The sequence below is a fragment of the Mobula hypostoma genome, chromosome 5, assembly GCF_963921235.1.
Source record: "Mobula hypostoma chromosome 5, sMobHyp1.1, whole genome shotgun sequence".
Classification (NCBI taxonomy): Eukaryota; Metazoa; Chordata; class Chondrichthyes; order Myliobatiformes; family Myliobatidae; genus Mobula; species Mobula hypostoma.
Window position 1 is genome coordinate 141,269,680 of NC_086101.1, and position 23,640 is coordinate 141,293,319.

General features: G+C 41.1%; 1 protein-coding gene across 1 annotated transcript in view; it reads right to left on the bottom strand.

Moving 5' to 3' along the window:
• The window catches only part of megf10 (multiple EGF-like-domains 10), a 174,420-nt gene that overhangs the window by 103,287 nt on the left and 47,493 nt on the right, over window positions 1–23,640 (bottom strand). Inside the window, exon 5 of the mRNA XM_063049090.1 lies at window positions 17,825–17,917. Within this exon, the coding sequence (XP_062905160.1) occupies window positions 17,825–17,917 (93 nt within the window). The remainder of the gene's footprint in view (window positions 1–17,824; window positions 17,918–23,640) is intronic.

Genomic DNA, 23,640 nt, shown 5'->3' on the forward strand with positions numbered 1-23,640 from the left:
TTCGTCCATCCAAAAACTTCCAGCCTCCGACCAGCCCCTCCGATACAGCCTCTCGAGCGCCATCCTCTGCCGAGCACCTTCGACCTCACCCTGGCCTCCGAAAAAAGCAAAGCCGAGGATTCGGGGCCTTCTGCTCCGGAGATTCCGGTTACCACACAGCAGCAGCAGCAGCGAAGCGGGCATTTCAGAAGTTTCTCCAGATGTTCCTCCGTACTCTCACGTCTATCTCCATCAAATCAGAATTGTGCACGGTCCCCTACTTGACAGATTACAGATATTATTCACTGGAGAGGCTGCACGCGCTGCGTCGTGCCGCCATCTTCTCCTCCTCCTCCTGGGAAATTTCCAGGAAATCAGCAGTTTCTAAGATTCTCAATCATTCCATGGTCAAAATCACTTCCATCACATTTTCTTCCCCATTTTGATGTTTGGTCTGAACAACAACTGACCATATCTTCATGCTTTTATGCATTGAGTTGCTTTCAGGTGATTGGCTGATTTGATATTTGAATTAACAAACAAATATACCTAATAAATTGGCCATAGACTGTATACCCTGATAATATTGTAATCAATGCCATGAAAAACACACAAGACTGATAAAAAAGAATAATTACTGCAAGTAGAGGGCATTTCCCCTGAAACCATTTTTATGATCGAAGAAGCATTGGAAGTATATCAGGGAAATACAGACTTGCACTGCAAGACTTAGTGGGAAACTGCCCTAAGCAAATTCAGGCTAAGTCAAGAAATAACGTATTTTGTAGGTGGAGTCATTTTGGTAACTTGTACAATTAATGCAATTTCACAGATTTCAACAAAAACCATGCAACTTCCATCCAATTCCCTGGACCAATTCTGCCTGTTAATGACTAATGCTTTTGACACTTCCAGGATTATGGTGCCTTGGAGACACACTGAAAAGCACAGCAGGCAGTTTATAGGCTACATGGTCATGGAGATTAAAATCCAATTTGGTAAGGAATTTATGCCCACAACACTATTCATTGTACGCCCCCGAAAGTTGACATTATTCTACCTCTTATTAGACCAAATGTAGCTCACATTTCCAAAAGAAAAAGTGTGTAAAACTTTAATGCTGCTGGATCATGAGGTGAAAAACCTGCACCGTTAAAATTAAAGTTACATATTTGTATTGCATTTAAAGCAGATGCTGCTTCACTAGAAACACACGAGATCAAGTCAGCACCTATGGAGCAAACAACTGGTGTTTCTGGCTCATTCAGAACAGAAAATTAAGATTAATGCTCAAAGTGTGGGCAAGCAGCAGAGGAAAGAACATTTCCTTTGTTATATTACCTTTTTTATTTCTTTCAGAACATCTCAATTGACTGAGTAATGTAGTCCTTTTGAAATGCAATCAGTGTAATAAAGGAATTGTGGCAGTCAGTCTTCACACAGATGTGGAAGAAAGGATGTGCTGGCATTGGAGAAGGGTCCAGAGCAGGTTTACAAGAATGACTGAGAATGAAAGGGTCAATGCATGAGGAGTGTTTGAAGGCCCTAGGCTTGTACTTGGAGTTTAGAAAAATGAGGGGGAATCTCACCGTATTTCACTGAATATTAAAGAGTGGATAGAGTGGACATGGAGAGGATGTTTCAAATAGTGGGAGAATCTAGGATCAGAGATCTCAGAGGACCACAACCTTGTCATAGGGTTTGAAGGCTTGGAGAACCTGGAGAACTACGCTGTCTGGAGTCAGGTCCTTGTGCTTTGACTTTTGATAGGGTCATGCATGTCAAACAGGTCAAAGAGTAGAGGCCAGACTAAGAGTAGTTCTCCAGTCCTCCATAATCAAATGACAGAGCAGACTTGTTGGACTGAATAGCTTAATTCTGCTCCCATGATTAGGTAATCTGTTTTATTGTATTTATGTAATCACCCAGGATATCAGAAGTAACTCTTCATGGTATCCTTTAATAGAATAGCTGTTTTTAAAAAATATTTTTTTCCATCCACTTCAGAAGGCTCATAAGTGGTATATTGTATATTTCCAATTAGCATCATCTAATAAACAGCCAGTCCAGTAACGCAGTGTTCCCTCAGTGAGGGTGTCAGCCTAGGTGTTTTGCTCAGGCCTACGAATTAGGGTTTGACATCATGTCGTACAAACTCTGATACAGGAGCAGTTCCCATATCTGACAAAAAAAGCAGAAATAAGAGACACAGAAGAGTAACAGTTGGATGAGCTTAGATGTAAAAGGTCATCAACATCATCAATGTGCTGGTCTGTATGAAGTAGGCAATCACGGTCAATGACCATGATTTTCTTTGGCAAATTTTTCTGCACAAGTGGTTTGCCATTGTCTTCTTCTGGGCAGTAACTTTACAAGATGGGTGACCCCAACCATTATCAATACTCTTCAGAGGTTGCCTGCCTGGCATCAGTGTTTGCATAACCAGGAGTTGTGATATACACCCGCTGCTCATACGAACATCCCACACCTGCTCCCATGGTTTCACTTGACCTTGATCTTGGGGTTGGGGGGGGAGGGAGGGGGAGCTAAACAGGTGCTACACATTGCCCAAGGCTAGCAGAGGGAATGAGTGACTTACACTTCCTTTGGTGGAGATGTATCTCCACCCTGCCACCCAGAAGATTATCTCAATCAATTAGAAATAAAGTAGCAAGGACATGAATGTTGAGTGTGGAGATAATTCATCAGAACACTAAGAAAATGAGAAACAGAGAACGTAGAAGCCTGCCAGAGAGATCTGAAATGAAAACTGACCATGTTGATGAGCAACATCTTTCACTACATAAATGAGGAAATACAAGACCAAATACGATTATCTTTGCAATATTTGTTCCTTCCAGAACTTGCTTCAATACTTCCATTGCCCAACAAAGGCACCTTCAACCTCTCCACCTGTCACCACCATAGGCAACAATCCCATGATCCCATGACCCAACAATAATGCTGCCATCTATCACCATTATCAGCATCACTGTCCATACTTCCTACGAAAAAATTCCATTCTCTCCTTCCAACAATCACCTTCCTTGGCCTTGGTGGCAACCCGTGTGCAAAACGATGGTCCCTTCTCTCCATACATTACCCCTCCTCTGCAGCAATGTCACCAACCCCATCATTATGAAGTCAATGATATTTCATAAACATCATAGCTGAAAGGTGCACATCCAATTAGTCTAAATCAAGTATCATGTCCAAAAAATGCAATTAAACAATGTTCTAACAAATTACAGCAATCTACATGCCGAATTATATTTGGTCATTAACAAATGATCAGATATTTCATCACAACAGTTAGTCTGGGATTACTGTTCAGCAGGATTTCCTTATTCCTAGGGTAAGAATACAAAAGCACTCCAGATAATTTGATTCCTCCCCCTCCCCATTATCTTTGGAAAATATTTGGGTGATGCTGATAATCATTGTGTGAGGTTTCAGCGTACCAAGAGAATTAGGTCTGCCTATTGCCTACTTTTGTCCTGATAAAGAGAAATAGTTCGATCCTGAAGCAGACAACTGAAATTCATCACTAGAGTTTAGGTAAATTGTATGGAGGTTGTGTAGAAGTCAGTTTTAATTACAAACGTATATTGAAATTACAACATCATAACAAGTCATTTGGTTTGACCCCGCTGACTACTCTCCTTCCCATCCTTCTCCTTCTCTTTCTGTTCCTTTAGCCCTCATGTAAGTATCCAACTTCCCCTTAAGTGCATCACTGCTATTCCACCATCACACCTGAAAACGAGTTCCACTATCTTTTGTTAAAAAGTTATAATCGTAATGATCTGATCCTCAGCTTGATTTTGCAAGACAATCTGAAGGGAAACATTTTCACTCAGGGTGTAGTGTGAGCATGGAATGAGCTGCCAGCAGACGTGGTAGATGCAAGTCCAATTGCAACGTTTGAGTTTAGATAATGCTGTACATGGATGAGTCAGGTTTGGAATTCTAAGGTCTGGCTGCAGGCTGATAGGACTGGAAGAAGTTCAGGCTGGCATGGACTTGATGGGTTGAATGGCCTGTGTGCGCTACAGTACTCCATGACTATGAAAAAATATTTAAAGACAAAAAGAATATAATAAGCAGTGATGATAGATGATTTATTAATAGTGATCAGATCTTTACTGGATGTAATATGAGAGTGATTATTGCTGACCTCTAGCCTGTGTGTGGTTGTAGCCTGTGACTTAGGGTCTGGAAAAGATTACTTGAAAGGGTGGTAGAGAGAGAGAGAGAGAGAGAGAGAGACTTTCATCATATCTAGGTATTTGGACATGCAGTTGATAGGTCATGCCCTGCCAGCGGACGGATGTGCGTGATGCTCGATAGCTTTTTTTTGGCTGACACGGAGACGATGGGCTGATTGGCCTCTGTGTGTCTCATATACCTTCCATGATTTTGTTGTGATGTTCAGGTGTTTACATAGTGGCTACAGACTCATTGCAAATGTGTGAAACACAATCCAAAGCAGTGGGGGCCCTTGTATCACAAAGATTATAGACAGGAAGGGATCAACTGGTGCACCAAGCCATGTCAGCCACCAACAACACCACTATTCCTCCCAGACGACAATCACCCCTAACGACCCATGCCACAATGACAGGTATGACATAGAAAATCCTTCCCATCCACTTCTGAGGCATATGATCGATAGCATAAGAATACTATGCTGGGCTGGAAGAAGTAGAGCTGTCAGGTTTTGTCAAAGTAGTAGTTTTTAAGAACGTCTAAGTAGGGGAGCAAATCAGGCTCTGGGAATTTTTTTCTCCAGCTTTTTTAGGGAATTAGAAACAGTCCAGGAGGTCTTGCAGACCATGTGCTACTTATAAAGACATTAGCATTTATGAAGAAGCAATTTCTAATCCAGTAAGGCACAGTTCAACTTTGCTACAATATAAAAGAAAAAATGATTTCAATAAACATAGTTAAATTTTTCTCTTTGTGCAAGGGCCAGCTTTATTGCATCATATACTTGCTCAAGAATTAATTTTGGAAAACTAAAAACAAAATTCTCACACCCAAGATCTAAGTGGGCTCACATGTAAAAGGAGCAGAGCAGCAGTGTGAATCAAAAGTGGAAGGCTTACACACCCATAACCTCGGAGGAATCCAAAATGCTTTAGAGTTACAGTCAATAAAGTAGCCACTGTCACAATGTAAGAAGCTTGGCAGCCAATTGTGCACGGCTAGCTCCCACAAAGATTAGATGAGACACTGTCAAGTGAGAGCGGAGGCAATGCAGGGCCTCGACCCACACCTGAGAGTGAGGAAAGACCCAAGGTTTGATCGATTTAAGCACCGAGCCAAATTGGAAAAGTTGGGTATGGGGTAAATTGAGGTGGTGAGGCACCGGCCCAAGAGTATATCGAAGTGGCAAGGTCTGAGTCTGAGAGCAAGGTCTGGACGATTTAAGTGCCAGGCCAGATTGAAAAGAACAGGTTGCTGGAGCCTGGTCAGATTGCTGCTCCATAAGTTTTGCTTGACTCTGCACTGAACTTCAGTTCGTTGCTCTGTGAAGCTTACTCGTCTCTGCATCGACCTGTGGCTGTGGCCTGCAGCTATCACAGTGTGGACTCGTGAACCTCGGCTCCAAATGCCATTTGCTTACCTTTATTGTTGGTAAGTTTTCCCCCTTCTTTTCTCTGCACTTTGGGGGTTTGACAATCTTCTTTTGTTTAATAGGTTCTATTAGGTTTCTTAGTTTTGTAGCTGCCTGTAAGAAGACGAATCTCAAGATCGTTTAAAGAATACCTACTTCCGTATTAAATGTACTTTGACTTTGAAGTGATGTTCATCAAGGGATAAATAATGGCCACAACATCAGGGAGAACTCTCCTTCTCTTCAGCAAAAGAGTATCATGGGATTTCGTACATCCAGCCAAAAGGCAGATAATGGTTTGGCTAATAACTCTACAAAAGCCAGCACCTTCAATGATGCAATGGCCTGGACTTAATGCTCAAGTCTCTTCAGAATTAAAGGGCCAAATATACTCCCAAAAAGCCAAAGGCTGTGCCCAAATAAAAAGTAATTCTATCACTGTGGAACTGAAAAACTTATTCAACAAATTCAAAATGTTCATGTTTCCCTCAGGTAAAGGGTATAAAATATGCAGTTTCATGTTCATGTCAAAAGTGTACGTTTTAATGGACATTAGGACTTGTCCATCACATTGCACATAGGCATGTCTGGCATCAGTTAAAGTTAAAACAGCAAAATCATTGTTTTAAGAGAAGCAAATAATCCCAGCAGCTTTCTGAGCATTCCATTTCCTCCCCTCGCACTGCATTATTCCAGCAAAAAAATATATATCACAACATCTTACTCCTGCTAAACATTTGGGTGGAGAACGTGAATCTATGTATTATCAGCACTTCTGCTGAGTAGCCATCTGTAATATATCTCACCAGATCTGCATAGAATTAAATCAATCCTTTATTATTTACATTTCTCACACGCTCTTGCAAATTAGGCTATGATTTTCAGTGTTGTACACATATTTCTGTGCAAAATTATATAAAGTTCAACAATGAGACAAAGAATTCTAATAGCCTACCAATTGTCAAAGGACTTTGAGAATTCCTAATCCTTTATTATACCAGGCTTAATTCTACTGCATATCTCCTAGTGTGGTTTGGTATAACTTTTACCAATTTTTTTTGGGAGGGGGGATAGCTTTGCTCTTTTAAAAGATGATTTTTAAATGGATTTTTTTTCCGGAGGGGAAACAAGCATAGTTTTTAAAGTTTCCGTAATCAGCAATGAGTGAATGACCAGATCTGCTGTTCAGATGCTTTTGGTTCAAGTGTAAATGTTGGCCAAAACATTAAAGAGAATCTCCCGTCCCTTCTTCAATTAATAAGATGGGGTGTTTACATCTACCTGACAAAGCAGGCTTACCATTCTGCCCAATGGATGGCATCTCTGATTCAATTTTGTACTTGCATCAGTGTGGATGAAGCATAGTCGCTGGAGTGGCACCTGACCAGCAGTCCTTCAACATAGGAGGTGAATGTGCAATAAAAATACACAGTTGACCCTTAAGCAGCCAATGGATGTGGCTCATTAGCACAGAGTCATTGAATATTACAGTACAGAAACAGGACCTTCGGCCATCGAGTCCATGCTGCCCAGTCCCATCTACCTGCACCTGGGCCACAGCCCTCCATACCTCTCCTGTCCATGTACCTGTCCACATTTCTCTCAAATGTAAAAATCAAACCCACATCCATCACTTCCACTCGCAATTCAATCAACATCCTCACCCCCTCTGATTGAAGAAGCTCCCCCCTCATGTTCCCCATTTCACCTTTCACCCTTAACTTATGACCTCGGGTTTTAGTCTCACCCAATGTTAATGGAAAAAGCCTGCTTGCATTTACCATATCTATACCCCTCATCATTTTGGTTACCTCTATCAAATCTCCTGTCATTCTCCTATGCTCTAGGGAATAATGCCCTAAACTATTCAACTTTTCCCTATATCTCAGGTCCTCAAGTCCTGGCAGCATACTCGCAAATTTTCTCTGCAATTATTCAACCATATTGATATCTTTCCTGTAGGGAGATGACCAGAATTGCACACAGTGCACCAAATTAGGCCTCACCAACGTTTCATACAATTTCAAAATAAGTATTTGATTTATGAAATCCAATACTTTCTTTATGACCCTATCTACCTGTGACACAACTTTCAAGAATTATGGATCTGTATTCCCAGATCCCTCTGTGCTACCACATTCTACAGTGTTGTACCACTCACCACGTCAGTCCTAGTTGGTCCTTCCAATGTGTAACAGATCACATTGTTTGCATTAAACTCCATCTGCCATTTTTCAGCCCATTTTTCCAGCTGATCCAGATCCCACTGCAAGCTTTGATAGTCTTCCTCATTGTCCACTACACCCCCAGCAGTGAAATCTTCCAACACCATGCCATCAGTAAGAGATGTATCCATTCCAGAATCAGTACCCAAAGTTAGGCTACTGAATAAATTGTTAACATTATTAAATTTCAATACATTAACACATTCTAATATTTGTGTTTTATCATGAAATCTTTTCTTCAATTAGGACTTTGTTATGCTGTAAAAATGCCCTGTTGGCCTGTGCTGGGGTTACCTTAAACATTCCTCTTACAATAAGTGGTGTGCTTATTCTGGACAATTTAATCACTCCACTTATCAAAAAGTTTTAGACCACAAGACATGGGAGCAGAATCGGGCCATTCAACTCAGAGTCTGCTCTGCCATTCAATTATGGATGATTATGTCCTCTCACCCCCCATTTTCCCGCCTTCTTGCTGTAACCTTCAATACCCTTACTAATCGAGAAACTATCACCCTCCGCTTTAAATATACCCACTGACAACCTCCACAGCCATCTTTGGCAATGAGTTCTACAGAGTCACCACTCGCTGGCTAAAGAAATTCCTCCTCACCTCAGTTCTAAAGTGAAGTCTTTTATGTTGAGACTGTGTGATTTGGTCCTACAGTCTCCCACTGCTGGAAATACCCTCTCTCTGTCGACTCTATCCAGGCCTTTCAATATTCAATAAGTTTCAGTGAGGTCTCCTCCCCCCCAAACCAATATCTCCCATCCTTCAAAATTCCAGGCACGAAGAAATCAAATGCTCAAGAGTAATTAAGTGCTCACACATTAACTCTTTCACCCCCAGGATCAGTCTTGTAAACTTCCACTCAAGTGTCAGCACCTCCTTGCTTAGCCATGGGGTCCAAAACCACTCACAATGTTACAAATATGGTTTGACCAACACCTTATAATACCTCAGCATTACAAACAAGAGAAAATCTGCAGATGCTGGAAATCCAAACAACACAGAAAATGCTGGGGATTTTTTTGCCTGCTGAGTTCCTCCAACATTTTGTGTGTGTTGCTCAGCATTACATCTTGCTTTAATATTCTAGTCCTCTTGAAATGAATTCCAGCATTGCATTGACCTTTCTTACCACTGCAGGTTAAACTTTAGGGAATCCTACACTCTGACTCCCAAGTCTCTTTACACTCTGATTTCTGAATTCTCTCACCATTTAGAAAATAGTCTACACTTTTATTTATTCTACCAAACTGTAAGACTGTACACTTCCCTATGCAGCATTTCATTTGGTACTCCTTTGCACATCCTCTTAACCTATCCAAGTCCCCTGCAGACCCCATATTCCTCAACACTACCTGACCCTCCATCTATCCCTGTATCATCCACAAACCTGCCACAAAGCCATGAATTCCGTTATCCAAGTCTTTGACATATAACATGAAAAGTAGCGATCCCTACACTGACCCTTGCAGAACATCACTAGTCACCAGCAACAAACCAGTAAAGGCTCCATTTATTCCCACTCCTGTTTTCTGCTAGTCAGCCACTCTCCTATTCATGCTAGTAGCTTTCCCTTAATACAGTGTACTCTTACCATGTTTAGCAGCCACATGTGTAGCACCTGGCCAACGTCCTTCTGAAAATCCAAGTAGACAACGTCCACTGACTCTCTTTTGTCTGTCCTGCTGGTTGCTTCGCAAAGAATCCCAACAGATTTGCCAGGCAAGATTCCTCCTTAAGGAAACCAAGCCGACTTCCACAAACTTGATCGTGTGCTTTCAAGTACCCCAAAGTATCCTTAATAATAGACCGTAAAATCTTACCAATCACTGAAGTCAAGCTAACTGACCGATAATTCTCTTTTTAAAAAGTGAAGGGACATTTACAATTTTCCAATACTCTGGAAACATTCAAAGTCTAGTGATTCTTGAAAGATCACTACGAATACCTCCACAATCTCAGAATCAGGCTTAATATCACCAACATATGTCATGAAATTTGTTAACTTAGTGGCAGCAATACAGTGCAATACATGATAATATAAAAAAAGTTAATCAATTCCATGAAGTGTGTGTGTATGTGTGTGTGTGTGTGTATATATATATATATATATATATATATATATATATATATATATATACACATATACATTAAATAGTTACATTAGAAATAGTGCAAAAGCAGAAATAATTTTTAAAAAGTGTGGGAGTGGGTTCAATGTCCATTTAGGAATCAGAAAGCAGAGGGGAAGAAGCTGTTCCTGAATCACTGAGTGCGCTTTCTGGCTTCATATCTCCTTCCCGATGGTAACAAAGAGAAGGGGGCACCTTTTCAAAACCCTGGAGGTGTAGGATATCTGTTTCAGGTGACTTATTCACGTTCAAACTTTTCAGCTTCCGAAGTACATTCTTCTCAGTAATAGCGACCACACTTCCTTCTGCCTCTTAATTCTCAAATTTAATGCACGTCGCTGGTGTCTTCCATATCGAAGACGGAAGCAAAGTACTTATTCTGTTTGCCTAGCATTTTTTCTCCCCATTACTATTTCTCCAGTGTAATTTTCCCAGCAGTCTGTCGTCTGTTCTTGACTCTGTTTTACTTCTTATACATCTCAAAAGAAAACTTCTGGTATCCACTTTCACATTGTTGGCTATCTTACCTTCATATTTCATCTTTTCTCTCATTTGTACTTTCTCAGTTTCCATCTGTTGTTTTTTTTAAACTTCCAAATCTTCTAGTTTCCTGCTAATTTTTGGAAATTGGTTTGCAAAGCTATTGGCTTCTATATATTTAATAAGCTAAGTTGCAAGCCTATAGTATTGCCTATAAACTATTCCCAGAGAAGTGAACAGAATCCAAGGCATTCCATTATTTCCACAGGACTAACCAGCCAAGAAGGATACCTGACAGAAATCACAAGATAATCTATGTTTCATTTTTCATGTTGGACTTTCCAAACATTAAAAAAATATAGGCTTGGAAACCATACAAACATCTTGGCAGAAATCCCAAACGCCCCCATCAAAAATATATCTGGAGAACTTATTTTAATAGTGAAATGAACCCCTTGCTGGCACTATCATTTGAAGTTTCTCAAGCAGCTTTCTTCAATAATTTCTCTGCAACTTAATGGCAATTTGCAATCAGTAAAACCTCTGAGGACAAAGTTTAAAGTATTACTTCTGGCATTTTTGTTAAGTAGTCCAGGCTGGGCTTTCCTTTGTCAGAACTAGGGGAGTGTAACACTATCCACAGGTATCTCTTTCAGATGAAATACTAAGCCTTAGCTCATCGGTTGTCTCAGATGGGTGTTAAAAATCTCATGACTTCTTAAAATTAGGCAAGTTCTTTCAGATCAATATTTATACTTTAAACAACATCACTAAAATGGATTGCTTGGTCATCGTGGCATTACCGCTTTTGGCAACTTCTTGACAACAGTTGGATAGGGACCTAATGCGGGCACTGGGATCATTGTAGATGGACAAAAAGGTTGACGTAGATACAATAGACTGAAGGGTCCATTTCGCAGCTCTGAGTCTGTGACAAATTTGTTACCCCATTTACCAGCGTACAATGGCTGCACTTCAAAGGTAGCTCATAGTTAGGAAAGAATTGAGGGACTTCCTATGATCTGGAAACATATTGCACAGGTGTGCCTTACTTTTTGGAACAGATATTCAATCCATTTTTTTTTAAATCACCCAGCAGCCCAAAGATACTCCATCTATTAATTCTGAAAGATAAAAATCATGGGATGCAGGCTTCTAAAGTGCCAAATAGTTCCTCCAGGCAGGGGTACTTTCCAGGCACACTGTTTAATTTCATAATCTTTCCCCTCTAGTGGGTTTGGCTTACTGAAATGACCTACAGCTTCTACTGAGTCCACATCAAGACATTCTTTCACACTTTCCTCCTCATTTGGATAGCTACTTAAAGCCTGAATTTGTAGAATCATGGAGTGAGATAGTATTGTGTTTTTGAAAGAACTCTCTGCCTCGTCCACCATCATTTATTTTCCATGATTCCTTTCTGAGTATTTATCCATTTTCTGATTTGAATGACCATATTAAATATGCTTCCACCACCCTCAAAACCAGATTAATATAAGTCAGGGAAATCCAAAATACTATTTATCTCCAGTTCCTTTCTCAATCTTCTAATTCTGTGCAGTTTGGTTCCAAGTCTCCCAACAATAGAAAATAGTTTCTCCTTACTTACTCTGTTCAAACTCTTTATGGATTTCAAAAACATTCAGCAATCCCAATTGCACCCTATTCCACCACAACACCTGCTCAACTCCTGTAGTCAATTATTATCCACATTACTTGAAGTAACCCTGAAGCTGGAATGACACACAGTGCAGGAACAGTTTGCAAAATAAAGCACAAACTGACGAGCAGCAAACAGAGGAAGGAGACTGCAGAAACTTTGACTGTTCTGCTGTTAAAATATTCCTCAAGCAAGTAACGCTAATGTGGTTGGCAGATGAACAGAGTTAGACCCTTTAATGGCATTTCCTCACTCAGGCCAAGTCTTTACGAGAATGCAGGAAAGATCTGCAATAATCCATTAACATGCTAACAGTATCTCCTTAACAACTTGTTTACAATATATTGGCACATCACAAAATCCATGGACAATCGTGCAGCTGTTGGCATGGAAGTAGAGAACTTGGATTCATGCAGAATGGAAACAGACCCTTTGGACCAAGTCATCCATTCCAATGATGTTGGCCAGAAAGCAAGTCCCATCTTCTCTCTGAACCTCTCCTATCCATGTTCTTACCTAGATGGCTTTTATACATTGCTAATGGGCCTGTCACAACTAGGCTTTAGGCAGCTCATTCCAAATACGCACTACCAATCGCGTCAAAAAAGTGCTCTTGATGTCTTTTTTAAATCTCCCGCCTCTGATCTCAATTCTGTGCACATTTGATTTTAGCAGCTTCTCCTTGAAAAAAAGATAGGTGTTTTCACCCTACTTATGCCCTCATAATCTTATATACTTCTATCAGATCACATCTCAATTTCCTATGATCCAGGGAATTAAGTTTAGTCTACATATCTTTGCTTTGTAACTCAGGCACCCAAGCCCATACAACAAATCAGTCAGTCTTTTCTGCACCCTTCCTCATTTAATACCATTTTCCCATAACACTTCCCAGGGCCCTACTATTCACAGTACAAGTCCTACCCTATATTGACCTCACATTTATCTGGATCAAAAGCCACTTACCATTCCTCAGCTCACATACCAAGCTGATCAAGATCCCTCTGTAATATTTCCTAATCTTCTACAGTATCTTCAACAACACCTATTTTCATATCGTCAGCACACTTACTAACTATGCCATATATATTCACATCCAAATCGTTTATTCAAATTACAAACAAGGGTCACAGCACCAACCCCTATCACACACCATTAGACATAGGCCTCTAGTCTAAGAAACAGCCCTCAACCTTCACCCACTGCATTCTACCACTGAGCCAATTATGCATCCAATCAGCTATCTCCCCAGATCGCATGTGCTATAACCACCCAACTAACCTGCCATGAGGGACATTGTCAAAGGCCTTGGTAAAATCCATACAGACAAAATCCATTGTCCTGCCCTTATCTACCCACTTGGTTACCTTCTTGAAAGACTCCAAAGGATTTGTCAAACAGGACTTTCCATACACAAAGCTGTGCTGAACATTTCAAATCTAGTTCTGTCTTTCCAAACATTGGTAGATCCTATCTTACAAAATTCCCTCCTACCATCGATGTCAAACTTATTTGCCTGTAGATTCCAGGCTTGTTTTGTTATGCTTTTTAAACAACGCTATCTCATTTGCCACTCTTCAGTACTCCAGAACTTCATCTGTGGCTGGAGATTTCTTTTCTAACTTCCCACAAAACCCAGGAATGTGTAAGGTCAGGTCTTGGGGACTTGTCCACTTTGAAGCCTCCAATATAGCTTCCCTGCTAATTTGAATGTAGTCCAAGACAACAACACTGATTTCGCCCACATCCTTAGCTTCTACAGTTATCTCCACAGTAAAAGGTTGGAGAAATACGCGTTAAAGATCTCACCCATTTCTTTGGGTTGCACATACAGTGGGTCATGCTGAACTTTAATAGGACCTATTCTATCCCTAAGCATCTTTTCATTCTAAAGATACTTAAGGAATCTCAGGATTCTGCCTCACCTTGCCTGCCAGATCCTTCTCATATCCTCTTTTTGCCCTCCTAACTTCTCTTATGTACACTCCCACATTTATTGTAGTAATCAAGATATTCACTAGTTCCCAATTGCTTATACACAATGTTTGTCTCCCCCTTTTTCTTAACCAGAGCCTCAATATCTCTCATCATCCATGGTACCAAAAACCTGTCAAGCCTTGCCCTTTACCCTGATAAGAACATCCAGGCCCCTGAACTCTTGACATCACAATTGTAAAGGCTTCCAACTTGGCAGATACTCTTTTCTCCACAAAACAAATCGCACCCATGTCAACCATTGCAAGACCCAGTCTAATAGCTCTAAAATTTGCTCTGCCCCAGCTCAGGATCTCAACCTGCGAACCAGTCATATCCTTCTCCATAACTATTTGTGAAGAGGATGTGGAGAATGATTCCAGGGCCTGCGTCATAGTTTATCGCAAGCAGTCGTGTGACAAGAGTACTCTGATCTATAGTCTGTTCTCAGGGATTCAGACACAGAGCTATCAAGTACTGCTGGCAGATCATCAGTTCGGTGAAAAACACCCTTTGGTCTGCCAGAACATAAAGATGCCCAGAGAGGTATGCTGCCGACTGGCACATTCCCGGCTGCCGAAGTTCATGCTGAGGGATGCACTGAAGCTTGGTGCAGTCACTGCAAAGGATCAATAGGGAAGGACCACGGGAAAGGGTTTTCAGCTAATGGACAGGGTGGGTGAGGAAGCCCTCAATTATTGTTGTAGTGTATGATCTGAGGTGGGGGACACATGAATGGCAAAAATTCTACAGTTTTTAAAAAATGTAATAAAAGACTACTTAACACATTGACTATGAATGTAGGAATGAAAAGGCATTGCACAGTTAAGTCATGTAAATATTATTTTTATTATGAATAAAGTTTATTTGATATGAAAAATAACTTTGTAAATTAGTTGAAGATGCTATTCAGAGCCGAGCATTATCCATCATTAACCAACTCCTTTGCCTGTTTGTGCCAGTTTCTGAAACTCACTTGGCTAGGGTGCATGGGAAAAAAGGAGGAAAGACTTGGCTCAGTATTCCTCTCACCATTAGCAGAGCCTGACCCTCTGGGCATGCCCTGCAGCCTTGCCTTCTGCAATATTTCATGTTCTTATAGCTTTTATTAATTTTCCAACTGCCCCCATTAATCCATTGACAGACTGACTTCGAAAAGTTACCCTCATGCCAATCCTGGCCTCATTCTATCACGCATGTTCCTGGCTCCTTTCCACTACACACTTTTCTGCAACTTAAAATGACTCATTTTCTCTTTCCTATTTTTGACAAAGGTTCTTTGACCTGAAACATTAACTATGTTGTCCTTTCCACAGATGCTGCCTGGTCTGTTAAGTTTATTACTGTTCCTCACTTTTATTTCTAAGCCATACCTACCAGACGACAAAGGGTTAAAAACTGAATGTATTATAAGTCTGTAATGCAACACCTGGGGCCAATAACTGAAGTTTTGAATGTCATAGTAACTTCAACATCCATTATCAAACACGCATTTTGGGAACATCTTGACTGCAGTTTCAAAAGGCATAGCCACTTTGATTCAGATTGGGAAGATATTTAACTTATATAAACACCATCTCACAGCATCAAAGCTGAAATTACAGGAGCAGAAATGTGTATTCTGTTACTTTCCCTACTTATGCAATGTTTAAACACATACAAGCAGCTGCAACTTTTTTTTTTAGGCAGTCTTGTACACCTACTCATTAATACAAATATATTATCAGCCAATCATGCGGCAGCAACTCAATGCATAAAAGCATGCAGACATGGTCAAGAGGTTCAGTTGTTGTTCAGACCAAACATCAGAATGGGGAAGGAATGTGATCTAAGTGACTTTAATTGTAGAATGAGTGTTGGTGCCAGACAGGGTAGTTTGAGCATCTCAGAATCTGCTGATCTCTTAGGATTTTCCTGCACAACTGTCTCTAGAGTTTGCAGAGAATGGTGCAAAAAAACAAAACAAAAAAAAAATCATGGACTTTGAAAACTGGACGAGACGTACTTCCCAAATCTCAGTAAATTCTTACCAGCACTTGCTCTTAGAGTATACACTGACTTGTCCTGTCCTTGACAGAGTTGCATAACTCATAATTTTCTTCCAGTAAGGTACAGACCATAAGACATAGGAGCAGAAATAGGCCATTTGGCCCGTCGAGTCTGGTGGATCCATTTTCCCCCTCAGCCCCATTCTTATGCCTTCTCCACATCTCCCTTCTTGGCCCGACGAATCAAGAATTTATCAACCTCTGCCTTAAATGACTTGGCCTCCACAGCCACCCATGGCTGGTCGATGAATTTAGTAGTGTGTTGGGAGCACGAGTTGACAATAGTGCATTTAGTACAGCGAAGGCAACAGGGTAACTGGGACCTCAGTGACTGATAGACAGTGATTGGAAGGCTGGATCAGAGGAGTGATAGAGTGATCGATTAGCAAGAAAGGAGAATCCTGCATTTCAACAGTGCCTCTTACGTCATATGAGAATATCCCAAAGAGCTCTGCAACGAATGAAGTTAGTCACAATTGCGCATCAGAAACGTGCATAGTAAACTCCCACAAAACATAGTGATCAGCCAATCTGCTTTTATGACATTGTTTTGGGAAGAAGTGCTCACCAATATATCAGATGACCTCCACCATCTTTCAGAGGCTCAGGATAGTCAATTGGAGAGAATATACCTTGCTTAGCATCTTGCTCTTAAGATGTGAACCAGAGGTGGAAGTGCTAACAACTAGCATTGCTGACACTTTTACTAAGTGACAGAAGGGTTAAAATGGTCTTCAATTTGTTATTATTTTTATCTCTAGGAACAATTTACCACCTGAGACATAAGCATTTCAGCTGTTCTTTTTTGACCAAGGAGATTGATAGACATTGCATTACAAAGTTCCATTTGAAGTAATACAATCTTAAGTACCGGCCATGGTATACTGCATTGAGGAGTTATGGCACAAACTTAGGAGGTTGGTTAAAGTACTGGAAGAGACTGAGGGCCAGATATAGGTTCAGTACAGAGCAGATAAAATGTCGTAAATCACCCAGCAATAATGGAGATTTACCACCTGAACTAATGATAATAAACTTCTAATAATCTGCTATCTGACCACTTAAAAATCCCAGTGGTTTGGCATCTTAATCACTGGATGACGTTTGTCACACTCCAATCCAGCTGGCAGGGGCACCAGTTTCCCCACTCTGTTCCAACTCACCATAGTACCAGTTCCTACGCTCGCTCAGTATCTTATCTCCAAAGCTCCCTTTAAATTTAAAGCAACAAACAATTTGCTGAAGGGAATTGGCGGGTCTAAAAGCATCTGTGGGAGCAAAAGAATTGATGACATTTCAGGTCAAAACCCTGCATCAATCCTGAGCTCCAGTGGTCTGTTTGTTGCTCTATATTCCAGCATGTGATGTGTGTTGACCTTTAAACTTTTGGTTCACCACGAAAGTTGTAATAGTATAACATTTTTAAAGAAAATTTTAAAATATATTGGATACTAAAAGGAATAATACCTAGAAGTCTAGAAAACAACTTGGTTCAGCACTAGAACAAGCCAGATTATCAGAGTTGCACTACAGTAACAACACACCATTATCATGGCAGTTAGCATGCACCTGTTACTTACAAGCTCCATTCTATGCTTCAACAATGCAAAATTAAAGATCAAATGAGTGTTGTTCATCAGAGGAGAGATATTACTTTGAAAAGTGCTAAGAACGACAGAAGCAGGTGAGATCTTACCGCTGGAACAGTTTGGTCCTCCCCAGCCTGGTTCACACTGACAAGTATTGGGAGCAACACATCTTCCATGGGCACACTTCTCGGCACAGTGAGCTGTTCGTGTCGGACATGAGAGGAAACAAAATGGGAGAAAAAGAAAACTTGAAGTTAGCAACTTGCAATAACAGCTGCAGCCTCTCAGCTCAGATTTGTGCTGCTGCTCGGCGACAAGTTTGTTCATCTGAACGCATGTGAGTGACATGCAATGGCTTCTGCAACTTGTTGTGGTCTAACATGTCTCAGCTACAGAGTTTTACACCCTAAGTTCTCAAGTCAAAGTCAGCATTTACAATATTTAATGGAAAGGGAGGGAGGCTGAAGAAAGGAGGAAGGAGAAAGCTGAGTTCAGATTTCAGAATCAGATTCATTTATTGATCACATGTAACGAAATGTGTCTCCTCAATGAATCTTAAAGTACTTAACAGTCGCTAATTTTTTTAAGTGTAGTCATTGTTGTAATGCAAGAATGGAAAGTTAATTTGATTACTGAAAGACAGAAGGAAAGAATGTAGCAGGGAAGGGAGGAAGGGGAGGACGAAAGAAAGGAAAATGGGAAAGAAGAAAGGAGATCCAATCGCAGCAATGTTCACACAATATTATATAATGATCTATTTCAGGGCCGATAGTTGAGGGGTGAAAACTGCTCCTAGACTCTGTGGGATAATGCATAGTGCCATGGGTACCTTGCACATCCACCTGAGACTTATTGTCATGGTTTCTATCTCACCTAGAATGGGGATACTCACTGGAGTGGAAGTACGCAATTTTCTTACGTGGGACTTTAAGTCACAATCTGAAGTCAGCCATTAGTTGCGCAATGATAACATGATCTCCAGCTGTTCAGACCTTTGCCTTGATTATACTCAATGACATCAGGACTGATAGCAAACAATCTTAGTCCATGGCTCTGTTTATATAACCATGAAAATTCTGTTTCCAGTTCCTGCAACAAAAATACAACCTCATTCCGAACACAAGTCTGAGGAGGATAAATTGATTTTCTGAGAACTTCTTTATAAAAAAGATTTAAGTACTTCTATGAAGCCCTGCCAAGTTTTCATCAACATAGATTAACATGAATCAAATGCTGATAACCCTTGCAAAGTTCCACAACTCAAAAACAAGTTAAGAATGAAATTCATGTAAATTGTTTTAAAAACATTTTAGTTGAATGCTATGTGAAAGTGCTGAATTATATTACCATTTTTGCTGATCAATAAAATCCTTGCAGAAATGTTCATGTTAGACATACTAAAGTAATAATAATAATACAGCAAAATTTATTTATTAAGGTGTTCTTCATTCAAAAGGAAATATTACAAAATAATTACAGGGCTGGGCTCCAGATGGCCCTTCCTTATTTAACCGTGCAAACATATAGTATGTTTCTATTTCTTATTCCTTCGTGTTTATTGGTATGGTAGCATAGTGGTTAGCACAATGCTTTACAGTACCAGAGACCTGGGTTCAATTCCCACTGCTGTCCATAAGGAGGTTGTACATTCACAGAAATGTTCTCAAAATATCTGAATTCAAGTTCTTTTTTACAAATTGGCTGAATAATTGTGGGTGAGGGGTAAGGAAATTACACTTGGAAATAACATCTAGAGGACAGGATGTGGGGAATCAGCATGTGAAACATTCCCAGAGAATCAATGAGGAGAAAAGGTGATGAGAAGACAAACAAGGCAATGAGGCGACTGCTGGAGTCGTTTAAAATCTGTCTGGCAAAGTGGATAGGGGAGTTATGCAAGTGGTCAAACACATTGGCCATAGGTATAAGATGGTTGGTCACTCAGAAATTAAACACTTGGGTGAAGAGATCTTTGCTTGAAGTTAGTTTACTTAACATCTTTATTTGAAGCTAATGAAAATATGAAACTCACACTTGCAGGAAGTGACTGAGCTGAGTGGCAAAGATGCATTTGAATTGAATTGACTTTATTACTTACATCTTTCATATACATGAGGAGTAAAAATCTTTACATTACGTCTGTCTAAACATGCAATGTGCCATTTATAGTAATGTATAATAAATAGTATGTACAACAGGACAGTCAATATAACATAGAAATATAATTGTATCAGCAAGAACTAATCAGTCTGATGGCCTGATGGAGGAAGCTGTCCTGGAGCCTGTTGGTCCTGGCTTTTATGCTGTGGTAACTGTTTCCTGGATGGTAGCAGGACCAGTTTGTGGGTGGGCTGACTTGGGTCCCCAATGAACTTTTGGGGCTTTTTGACACACCTGTCTCTGTAAATGTCCTGAATAGTGGGAAGTTCACATCTACAGATGCGCTGGGCTGTCCACACCACTCTCTGAAGAGTCCTGCAGTTGAGGAAAGTATAGTTCCCATACCAGGCAGTGATACAGCCAGTCAGGATGCCCTCATTTGTGCCCCTGTAGAAAGTTCTTAGGACTGGGGGGCCCATACCAAACTTCTTCAACCATCTGAGGTGAAAGAGGAACTGTTGTGCTTTTTTCACCACACAGCCGGTATGTACAGACCACATAAGATCCTTGGTGATGTGTATACCAAGGAACTTAAAGCTGTTCACCCTCTCAACCACAGCTCCGTTGATGTCAATAGGGGTTAGCGTATCTCCATTCCTCCTGTTGTCCACAACCAGTTCCTTTACTTTTACGACATTGAGGGAGAGGTTGTTTTCGTGACACCTCTGCGATTGAGGGGTAACTTGATAAAACCATGAGACAGAAAGGGCTGGAGGGATGCTACCAGGATGAGGTGACAATGGGTGGGAGGAAGTGTTGTGCTCATGGAGCATTTACTGGCATCGACCTGCTGATCTGTTTCGAGATTACAAAACCTTTACAGAGTCGGAGACGGAGAGGACAAAGAAGCAGGTCCTTCAGGGCATGCTGTCAATCAAGCACCTAGTCTTACACTAATCCATTTTGTTCTCCCTATATTCCGCTCAGCTTTCCTATGCACCACTTGGTAAACGTCCAACCTGCACGTTGTTACAATGAGAGGGCAAACTGGAGCACCCAGAAGAAACCCATGCAGTCACAGGGAGAAACTTACCCAGGCGGCATCAGAAGGCAGGATGAAACCCAGGCCAGAGGAGCTGTGTGGTAGTTAAGGCAGTGCCTCTGCTAGATGTCCTTTGACTGACTTACTTACTGCTTGTTACACCATTGGTGTTTAGGGCAGCAATGAAGTTCCCGATCTCCGACAACGTTCAGGGCTTTCTTCATCATGTCAGTAGTATCCTCCCGGTCTTCAATACTGTTAATCACACAAGCCCCGGGCGGAGTCTCAGGAACGCCGTCACCCGTCACCATCACAAGGATTCTTCAGTGCTGTTTCTGTAACAATTTTATTTTACCAGTCAGGGTTGTTAGCCCTGAGACTAAGCTTGGAGGACCAGTGGACCACTCTTAGCCTGACCCTTACCCTTTGAGCTGTTTGTCATGGGTGACCCTACTAAGAGCCAAAGCATAAAGCCCTGACTCCAGCCAGCATAGCTCTCTGGGTCATTGTGGCATGCAAGTGTCCAAAACCTATGACAAGGTTATGGTTCTTTTGGAGGTCGGCCCCTTGAGACTGAGGTTAAATCAAAAATCTGGGCAAAATGTTCCTCTACATATAAATGCAACAAGAAAAAAAGTGTTTCTGCAGTGCCAGGCAGGGTTGGGCAGAGAACACAGTGCAATTCACTGAGTGATTATTGCACGGTTATTCTGGAATATTAGTACAATAAACACTGGGATAAATGTTTGCCTCAGTGAGGATGATCCAAATATCACTGGGATCAAAATGAGTGAAGCCACAATACTGAGCACTGAACATTATAATTTTTTTTATGGTCAGTTATTATTCATATGACAACAATAAAAAGCATTATTTCAAACTAAAGTGTTGTTGAAAATGAATTACCCTCTATAATCAGCAGCCAGAAACAAAAATCAAGGGTTATGGTCTTCAGGATCACATGTTTTAATCGCTTTGTACTTTACTGTAACGTTTGATCAGAAACATACCAAGACATGGAGTGAAACAAAGGCTGCAGTGTTCTACCAATTTCATGGTACGAGATGTTAAGCACGTCATTTAAAAGGCAAAGGTCCTTAAATTTAAAACTTAACATCATATGGAGATAGCTTCAAGCTATCACACAATTTGGATCATTTGTAGAAAGAGCAATATGGGTCAGAGCAAGGCTATTCAAGCCGTTACCTGCGCTGGTGCTTTGAAAGAGACCACCTACCACCTGCTTGATCTTTCAAAGTATTCATCCAAAGTAACTATTGAATTTTTATTCACTACCTGATCAGTCAATGCATTCCAAATCATAACAACACATGCTGCAGGGAAGTTTATCCCCCATCCCTCCTCTGTTTTTCCCCTCAGTCTGATATGGAATTTCAGGCAGACAGAGCTCGTCAGCAATGATTGGCACCTCATCTGCGACGAGGAAAATTAATCTCAAACTTACGGTGCCTTGCGGCTATACCCACTCATGCAGAAAGGTTCTAGAGCAAACCCTGAAGGAAAATCCAGAGCTGGAGTCCCCAAGGCAGTCCTACATTGAGTTCAACGCTGACTGGAAACTCCTGCAATGCTGCTGGTGCCACATTGGATCGGTCTCTGCCGTTCCTTTGGATTCCTCAGCTGCGCGGAGAAGGGAAGCCTGCCACATGGGCATTATAGCTTGCTCTCAATATTGTACTGCTCTGGCTTGCGTTCTTGCTTGTCTATCATGTAGACAGCAAGGATACAGCGTCCATAGTCAACCCCGGCCAGTGGAGGGTCACAAGATACGGAATGTTTCTGCTTCCATTGAAATCCTCTCCCTATCAATGTCATAGCACAGTGGGAGGGGTGGGGGGGGGGAAGATGAGGGACTGAGGGTAAATTCTGTCCACTCTGCCTGGGCTGGCACTTCCCTTACCTACACTTAAAGTGTCCTGCCTTCAGCTCTTTATCTAATTCCCAATTTGCCGGTTCTAATGGAAGCAACCCCAATCTGGTTCCATGTTCCATCTTCCTTTCCTATCAGATTCCATCATCTGCAGCCCTTTGTCAGCTTCATCTATTGTCTCCCAGCCTTTTTCCGGTATTTCAACTCTTTCCTCCTCAATCAGTCCATCACCCCTCCTCACCCATCACTAGCCAGCTTCTGCCCCACCCCAATGTACTGGCCATCTCTCCTCTATCCGTCCAGTGCAGCTGCATGGTCTCAACCCAAACCACTGACTGTCCGTTTCCCTCCACAGACCCTGACAGACTTCCCAACCTCCTCCAATTTTAAAACTATTTTCCCATTGGCATTTCTCCAAGTTAACCCAAGCTTTTCCTGAAACCTGCTTCCTATGGACTGAAGTACCAATTCAATAGAGAATATTCCTGTTTTTTCTTTCTTTGGCTTTAAGTCAGGTCTCCACCATTTTCCCAGCTTTTACATTTCACATCAAACATATGCAGTAAACCAATAATAGCCACTAGAGAGCTGAAGGAAAATAAATCAACCTGAGTGTTTGCTGCTTTATCAGCTGGTCAAAAGTGTTTTGCTTTCTGATTAATCGCTCATCAACCCTGACAGAAAAGAATCAGTTCACTTATTGATGTAGTTGCAATTGCCTAGATGTCTTTTTGGTGAAGCAGAGTTGACTGCATGAGAAAGCTACAATACCGTAGGTGTTATGTTTTGTAACTTCAAAACATTAAATTAATTCAAATGAAGACACGGGGAGTTCGGGAATACAGGTGAAACTTCATTTTACTATAAGCAAGGCACACACGTATCACATG